The sequence below is a fragment of the Quercus lobata genome, chromosome 12 (assembly GCF_001633185.2).
Source record: "Quercus lobata isolate SW786 chromosome 12, ValleyOak3.0 Primary Assembly, whole genome shotgun sequence".
NCBI lineage: Eukaryota > Viridiplantae > Streptophyta > Magnoliopsida > Fagales > Fagaceae > Quercus > Quercus lobata.
The window spans coordinates 33,912,950-33,921,758 of NC_044915.1; the positions used below are offsets into that span (position 1 = coordinate 33,912,950).

The 8,809-nt window shown below is 37.5% G+C and overlaps 1 protein-coding gene across 1 annotated transcript; it reads left to right on the forward strand.

Moving 5' to 3' along the window:
• Positions 1–3,716: 3,716 nt before the first annotated feature.
• On the forward strand, positions 3,717–8,556 carry LOC115972237 (probable boron transporter 2). The gene is made up of 12 exons (XM_031092448.1): positions 3,717–4,369; positions 4,489–4,571; positions 4,830–5,022; positions 5,166–5,304; positions 5,509–5,674; positions 5,815–5,981; positions 6,074–6,247; positions 6,352–6,447; positions 6,569–6,706; positions 7,073–7,392; positions 7,479–7,746; positions 7,881–8,556. The coding sequence occupies exons 1-12, from the start codon at positions 4,266–4,268 to the stop codon at positions 8,202–8,204; spliced, it is 2,172 nt and encodes a 723-aa protein (XP_030948308.1). The 5' UTR covers positions 3,717–4,265; the 3' UTR covers positions 8,205–8,556.
• Positions 8,557–8,809: the final 253 nt, after the last annotated feature.

Genomic DNA, 8,809 nt, shown 5'->3' on the forward strand with positions numbered 1-8,809 from the left:
ACTCGTGTCTGGACCTATTTCAACAGGTACATAGGCATCACCTGAAATGTCATATGTGCCATTAGGACCAACTTGGTGTCCAAATTTCCTTTAAGCAATTGGTTTTGCCATAGGTTTGGGTCCGAGGACCATGCAATACCTTGGTTCTGTCCAAAACTTGATTTTTAAGTAGTTGGTTTCCCCATAGATTTGAGTCCGAGGACCATGCAATACCTTGGTTCTGTCTAAAACTCAGTTTTTAAATAGTTGGTTTCCTCATAGGTTTAAGTCCGAGGACCATGCAATATCTTGGTTCTGTCCAAAACTTGATTTTTAAGTAGTTGGTCTTCCCATAGGTTTGAGTCCGAGGACCATGCAATACCTTGGTTCTGTCCAAAATTTGATTTTTAAGCAGTTGGTTTCCCCATAGGTTTAAGTCCAAGGACCATGCAATACCTTGGTTCTGTCCAAAACTTGATTTTTAAGTAGTTGGGGGAATTAACCCCTCGTCTATGGCATGGGACCTTGGTTTAGGGGGATTAGATTCTCAGCCAAGCCCCTAGAACCATCCGTGCTGCTGACGCTACGAAGCGCAGCCCCTAGTGAAGAAACGTAGCCCCTAGTGGAACTTTACGCTAAAACACTACATCCGACTGTTGGAAATGATGTGAGAGATTGTCTCAACCCACTACTTGTGCCAAGATACAAGCATTTCCCACAGACGGCGCCAATTGTAAGGACACAATTTGTAACGACCCAAAAATGATACTGGGTTCGCATGAAGATAGGCCCAAACAATATCACTTATAGAGCGTGGGTTTGAAAGGCTAAGCCTTGGTCACCGGACAGGGGTTAGTCGTAATATTTATACAGAATTAAACCGTGTTCGCTCGAGGAGTCCTTCTCCTTGAGACGGCCTGGGAGGCTCTGGTTCTAGGCCTTTTTTCCCAGCCCTTTCTTGGTGCATCAACCTTCACATTATATAGCCCTTCTTGGTTGATCTTAGCCATCCACTTGTTGATCAGGCAGGTGCCTACTTCAGTACTCGTCCCATCAGCTGTCCTTCCTTATTTTTTGTTAGTTGCAATGATCGAAGCCACCCTGTCCAGGCGTCTTTTCTCATTAACATGGTTAGGACGTTGGCGGGTGTATTTAATGTGGAGGGGACATATTTACCCTAAACCAGTTCCGCACCGTACCCCCACGTGGGCCCCATTCTAATCGTATCTCCTTCAGGGGGCTTTTTGGGGGCAACCCTCAACGAGATGTTGCTCTTCCCTTTGAAATCTTGGAGTGCCGAGGACAGAGTCATCCTCGGCTGTGCCCTCGGCATTTCGGCCTTTCCCCATTCGTCTTCGACAAATACCCTCCTCGGCACGGGCCTTGGGCCCTAGTAGAGCGTGGGCCAGATCATAAATTCCCTGGCCCCACAATGTAGATAAAGGTAAAAGTTAGTTAAAATAGTAAAAATTAGATATATAGAATGCTTGATGGGAAATATTTGAGAAATATGTGGCCTTAAAAAGAAAGATGTTTGGGATCCACTTATTTTACTGAAAATTTTTTGTTGAAAGTACTATAAATAAACGTAAAAGTTAGTTAAAATAATATAATAGGACATATAAATAGTGCCAAAAAGTACAATAAAACCCAAAAATAATAGTAAAAATAAGCTGAATAGTAAAATAAGCTGGCAAAATTAATTATGCCAAATGCACACGTATGTATGACTAAATAGTTATTATATACAATTATTTGTCATCATCAACAATGTTATTATTATTATTATTTCCTTTGAAGTTGCTTCTCTTAGTAGTAAAATGAAAAATTATGGAATAATAAATGCATTAAAGCATTATGTGACATCCTCACTATTTTCTCCCGGTGAATAATATCTTCAATTCCTCGTTCCTTCATATTATATTCCATTATTATTATTATTTTTTAGGATCATATAATATTCCATTAGTAAATCAAAAATATAAGGTCTTTTTCTTCTTCTTTTTGCTGGATAATTGTTTATTGCGGGGGTTTGCACTAACAGTTACAAGAGGAACCTGATATCACTAGACTACTAGGCTACAAGGACCAATTGAAAAAGATAAGGTCGTTTACTTTGAGATAGGGCTAGGAAATTTATATTATATAGAGATTCAAGGACCGTACACTATAATAAAACTTTCACCACGCTACGTATTCGTCATACTTTTACTTCCACATCACATAAAGCTATTACAATAAGTTATCCAACGCCGTTAAAACATTTAACTGATTGAAGGTTATAGCCAGTGAAGTCATTTCATTCATTCATTCATTTATTATATAATTATAATCTCTTGTTGATAGAAAAATACTATAATAAAAAAAATTAAAAATTAAAAAAAGATGTAACAAGACAAATTACATGGTTATAACTTGTACGGCCATGATGTCTGCTTGGCCCCACATAAAGCATGCAAAGTAATGTCATATACATATAATTTCGACGTGGCTAGGGTTGTGATATTGTTATTTATTTATTTTTTGGCTTATCAAGAATGTGACATATATGCCACCATAAAATTAAAACTTTTGCTACAGTCGTAGCTAAGCTACTATTCTATGTAAATGTTAATTAGAGGCCCCCAAATCAAAGTGAAAAAAATAAATAAATAGAAGAAGGAATATTGCATCGTTGTTCATACTTCATAGAAGGAAACCTATTTGTTGGCTTTGTGAATGAATGGCTCTGTAAGGTAGCTAACAAAATGATGAGTTGTTCAAAGCACATGGTGTACAATTCAATATCACTAAAATTCAAATCACTCCTTAGCCTCTTCCTACAAAATATTTCAGTCAACTAATTAAGCCCCATATATAGCTCAATTGGTCGGAAGAGGAAAATGCTGAAGATATAGTATTATTTGATGCAACTTAAAATCAATTGAAAAGTGAATAATTGAGTGGAACAATTAGGTCAACTTGTTTTGTTGTTATTTACGCAAGCTGATACCGCCTGCTCCCGGGCCACCATTTCATATTTCAACTCTTTTAAGCCTTTTTTTTAGGTTCACTAATTCAAGGTATCAGCATCAACTATCAATAAGCCGCAAGGACAGGAAGACACCCATTTGTTAGCAGAGGAGGCTGAAGATTTAGTAGGTAAACATTAATATTTTACACAACAATAAAAGGGACAAAGCTTTTATCCAGTACTTCAGTATATTGGATTAGACACGATACAAACACGTATTTGAATCAAGTCAAGTTTAATATATTGGACTATTTACAATATTTTATTATCTATCTTGTTATATAACTTATTTTGAAAAAAAAAAAAAAAAATATGATGTATCCAGACTTATTGAACAATTAATATTTAATACCTATCTAGATTTTTGCCCGCAACCTTTCAGACATGGCAAGATCAGAGGTGGATATTGGTCCTACAGTGTTATTTTCGAAGTACAAAGTACAAATTCAAGGAACCTGTTAGGTTCAAAACTTGGCTTAATTGGTGTACTTGGACATTGCAATTAACAGTGCCATTATTGATCATTCCCTAAGGGAGGTTACATTCTGAGAGGAAGACAGTCTACTTTCAAGTGGGTCCAGATAATAATGTGAATGCTGAGTTGCTGACGTGGCCCAATCAAAAGGATAGGCCAATGAGGTGTTAAGGATTTGGAAGACAAATGATGTGTATTCCTTTTTTTTTTTTTGAGAAACAAATGATGTGTATTCCTAGCAAAGCAGTGAGATTCACTAAGAAATTCCTTTATAGCTCGCTTTGCTGTCTAACCAAAAAATTTACCTCCCCTTTTGTACAACACCTTTTTTGAAGCTAATATATTTGGACCTTCCCTCTCTTCTCAATGCCCACACGTTGATACCATGAAGCACTTCTGAATGTTGGGGTGCTCTAGTTGGTGATCAACCTGCCTAAACTACTCTTGCTCTCAGCACTTAAGAAGCTTCATCACAAGTGACACTGCTCATCACTTTTTTAGTCTTTGAAAGGCAGTGAATCATGCACTTTGCCATGTTTGTTAAACCATGAACACATTTTCTTCTTGAATCAAGCCCACTTGTTTTGAGTCTTTCAAACCTTCTTTACTAGAAGTCTAGAACTTGAGGAAATCCCACATCATGTAATTGATTCGTTCACCTTGACTTCATTCTCACAAATGCAACTGCCACTATACTTGACCCTCTTGAGTGTTTTTAGTCCTTGAGGCTATTCTTTCTCTTGGAAGCCATTAGATAAGGAAGATCACGCATTGACTGAATTCTACAAAGAAAGGACCATGGAAGAGACATTTGTACCATTTGAAGGAATCAAGAATGACCTTAGAGGAAGATTAAGGTGTTACAAGCAAGACTGGACTGGTGGCATAAGAGCAGGCTACAGGTTAAACTCACATACTATCTTAATTGATCATTTCCAATCATAAACTTCCTTGTGTATGCTGTTGACTATTTATGATTTAGTCTAATACAGTCTTGGTGACACAATTTTATTGCTTTCAGGATTCTGGCTCCCACCACATATATATTCTTCGCCTCAGCAATACCAGTCATTTCATTTGGTGAACAACTAGAGAGAGACACTGGTACACCTAAACTTCAAAACTAGTCACTTTAATTAGATCTGCAGCAGAATATTCTTTATCTTAAAAAGATACAGTATAATTCCCCAAAGTTACACCACTGAAGCTTAAAGCTTTGATCTTGATTAGACAGAAGCATTGGAAAAAGAAAGAATCCCAAAGAGAATAAGGGAACGTGATAAAACGTGATAAATTATTAAGGCCAAAATGAAAATTATGTTGAAAACTTTATGCATGATATTTTCCACCTGGTACTTGCAGAGGGAATTCTGACAGCCGTGCAAACCTTAGCATCCACTGCACTTTGTGGGATTATACACTCAATCATTGGAGGTCAACCTTTGTTGATATTAGGTGTTGCAGAACCAACTGTGATTATGTATACATTCATGTTTAATTTTGCTAAAGAGAGATCAGGCTTGGGTCGAAATTTGTTTCTGGCATGGAGTGGATGGTAAGCAATGTGTTCAAGATCTTGTAAAAGGAAAGATACTATATATGTTGATGTCTTTGACATGGATTTCCACGATACTGCTTTGAATTCTCTGGTTTAATTCTATAATTCACAGAACTTATCTAATCATTTGATGTTAACAGGGTATGTGTCTGGACATCATTCCTGCTAATATTACTGGCTATCTTAGGAGCATGCTCTATCATCAATAGGTTTACTCGTGTGGCTGGAGAATTGTTTGGTCTACTAATAGCAATGCTCTTCATGCAACAAGCTATAAAAGTAAGAATTCTGTAACTTGATTCTTGTTTTTCTACTCCTTTGTTCTGTAGTTCTGGGAATTCACAAAATGTTAATATTATTAAAGCCTTTCACAGCAGTGTCATATACTATTTCAACTTTCTTTTATCTAGATGGAAGCATAGTATGACTTCTCGCTATTTTTAGAATCCAATTTCCTTTTTTTGTTGTTGTTTGATTTCTCAGGGGCTAGTAGATGAGTTTCGCATCCCAAGTGGAGAAAATACGAGTTTAACTGAGTTCATACCTTCATGGAGATTTGCAAATGGCATGTTTGCTCTGGTTCTGTCATTTGGCCTTCTGCTAACAGCATTAAAAAGTCGGAAGGCAAGGTCATGGCGGTATGGGTCTGGTAAGTCGGAAAGCTTCATTCTGCATGTTGCTGGTGCTGTATCAGAAAATTCTGCAGAGAACTTTGCTTCAATACTCTCAAAACGTTGTGGTAAATGTAGTGCCTTCTATCAATTAAAAGATTTCCAACTTGTTTGACAGGTTCGCTTCGAAGCCTAATAGCAGATTATGGTGTACCACTTATGGTTCTAGTCTGGACAGCTGTTTCTTACATACCATCTGGCAGTGTTCCAAAAGGGATCCCACGGCGCCTCTTCAGCCCAAATCCGTGGTCACCTGGTGCGTATGAGAATTGGACTGTCGTTAAGGTATGTTTCACAAGTTTTGTAATTACAAGAAGATTTGTTGTATTCTGTCTGGATAGAAGATTGATTGGATGATTTACAATTGAACCTGACAGGATATGCTAGATGTTCCTGTTGTCTACATAATTGGAGCTTTCATTCCTGCAACAATGATTGCAGTGCTTTACTATTTTGACCATAGTGTAGCATCTCAACTAGCTCAACAGAAAGAATTTAATTTGAGAAAACCATCTTCTTACCATTATGACTTACTTCTGTTGGGGTTTCTGGTATGTAACTTCGTCCTGCTACTTCTCACTTTCAATTGAGAATACACTTAATTTGTAATTTCTACTTCATCCTCCTGTGCTATATTGAATACTCTTGATGGCAGACCTTATTGTGTGGTCTTCTTGGTATCCCTCCATCAAATGGAGTTATCCCACAATCTCCAATGCATACAAAGAGTTTGGCTACCCTTAAACATCAGGTAATCTATCCATAAAGTCCATTTTCAGAACATGCTATTTTGTATATATGGCAGTAGATATTGCTCTTTTTCTGTTTATTTATGTTTTTTCATGGTAAATGTTAATTTGGTTATTATGCAGTTGCTTCGCAATAGACTTGTTCAAGCAGCACGTGGAAGTATCAGAAAAAATGCTAGCTTGGGACAGCTGTATGGGAATATGCAAGAAGCCTATCATCAAATGCAGACCCCTTTGGTCTACCAGGAGGCCTCAATTCAGGTAAGATTGTTACGCACATGGGTTTTAGGTTTCATGTTATAAAATTGCTATGCTGTTTTCTTGCAAAGGGCACGTAATCATAGTCATGATATCCTCAAGGATATAATCCAGGGGACAAAGGACTATTAGGCTCATATGGCACAACATGTGCATATCTTTATGACTAAGCATTCTCAGTTAATGAGTAATGACTTCAAAGGGGCTCATTTAGTTGCATGATTTAATTAATCTTCAAACTGAGAATGCACCGATAATTAGTGAATGGCTTCACTTAAATCATTGATTTATTATTTAAGTCATCAAAGTCAAGATTAGACAGTATTAAGGTCCTGCTTAAACTAATAATGTGAATTATTTTTTTATCAGGGACTAAGGGAATTAAAAGAATCAACCATTCAAGCAGCTACTAGTACGGGGCAAATGGATGCCCCAGTTGATGAGACATTATTTGATGTTGAGAAGGAAATAGATGATCTATTGCCTGTTGAGGTGAAGGAACAGCGTGTTAGTAACTTACTTCAAGCTACAATGGTGGGAGGATGTGTTGCAGCCATGCCCTTACTCAAAAAGATACCCACCTCAGTTCTTTGGGGCTACTTTGCATTCATGGCCATTGAAAATTTACCCGGCAACCAATTCTGGGAAAGAATCTTATTGCTCTTCACAGCACCTAGCAGAAGATACAAGTAACAACTTTAAATCCTTTCCCTTAGCTTATTTATATTTTCCTTTCTTCACTATCTCTAAGATAAAATGAATTTCTTTCCTGCAGAGTCCTTGAGGAGTACCATGCTACTTTTGTGGAAACAGTGCCTTTCAAGTCAATTGCAACATTCACCATTTTCCAAACAATTTATTTGCTTACATGTTTTGGACTTACGTGGATTCCAATTGCCGGGGTTATGTTTCCTATGCTGATCATGCTTTTGGTTCCTGTTAGGCAGTACTTTCTGCCCAAGTTTTTCAAAGGTGCTCATCTTCAAGACTTGGATGCAGCAGAGTATGAAGAGGCACCAGCTTTACCATTTACCCTTGCTACGGTAAATTTTTCTCCTTAAAAACTTGGAAGTTAAATCCTTACTTTAGTCTTTCATATAATGAGTCCTTACTAATCCTACTAGTACTGCTTAAAAATGTTTACACATTCATTGCATATTTGATGTCCACCAAACAGGAGGCAGAGCTGGGTGCTGGAGCTTCCCTTGCAGGTGAAGGAGAGATTTTTGATGAAGTTATCACAAGAAGCCGTGGTGAGTTTAAGCATGTTAGTAGTCCTAAGATCACAAGCTCCACAGCAACACCATCAAATGACCGCAAAAGCTTTCCGAGCCCACGTGCCTCGTATAGTCCTCGGGTGGGTGAAATAAAAGGGGAGCGAAGTCCTCGGTCTAGTGGAAGAGGACCGCATAGTCCAAGGACACCACAATCACATAGTCCAAAGAGTGAAGGGAAATCATCTAATTTAGGGAAGAGTCCTCTTAACACAGAAACAAAATAGGAGGAAGAATAGACCTGTCTAATATCTATGACTTTGTAAGAAGTTTTCAATTGTTTGTTCAATTATCTTTCTTCATTCTGATGTGCTTTTTTGGTTAGCATTGTAAAGTATTCCTTCTTTCTGTTTTCCTTCTTCTAGAGTAGACATATAACCATAGCCTTGTGCCACTTTCTTGTAACAGATATAATAGTGAATGTTTTTGTATTTGAGTGTATTGAATGTGCTGTTTTGGTTGGGATTATAAAGTTGTTCCTTTTCTGCTCCCTACTTCAAGACTCAATATATATCCCTAGAATTGTGCCAATTTGTAAAAGATATATCAGAAAATGTTCTGTAAGAAATTAATTATTTCTATTGCTTCCTACCAAAAAAATTAGCGGTTGTTCATTGAATGGATTGACATAACATCTCTCTCTCTCTCTCTCTCACATACACACGCACTCACAGACACCAAACTGGCACATGCCTTTCATGGTGCAAGGAAAACCTGCCTGATTTATGCCTTCCATTCACAATGATGTATGTACATTTGGTTAGAGTATCCAACCAAAAGCTTAAGCAATTAAGTAAAGAGACCTAGTTATATAGTACAAAAGGCCATATAA

Excerpts from the sequence above, each read along its gene's own strand:
- LOC115972237 (XM_031092448.1), top strand. The coding sequence starts at position 4,266 with ATGGAAGAGACATTTGTACCATTTGAAGGAATCAAGAATGACCTTAGA. Across the intron at positions 5,023-5,165 it reads TTTCTGGCATGGAGTGGATG|GGTATGTGTCTGGACATCAT; the intron begins GTAAGCAATGTG and ends TGATGTTAACAG. Across the intron at positions 5,305-5,508 it reads TCATGCAACAAGCTATAAAA|GGGCTAGTAGATGAGTTTCG; the intron begins GTAAGAATTCTG and ends TTGATTTCTCAG.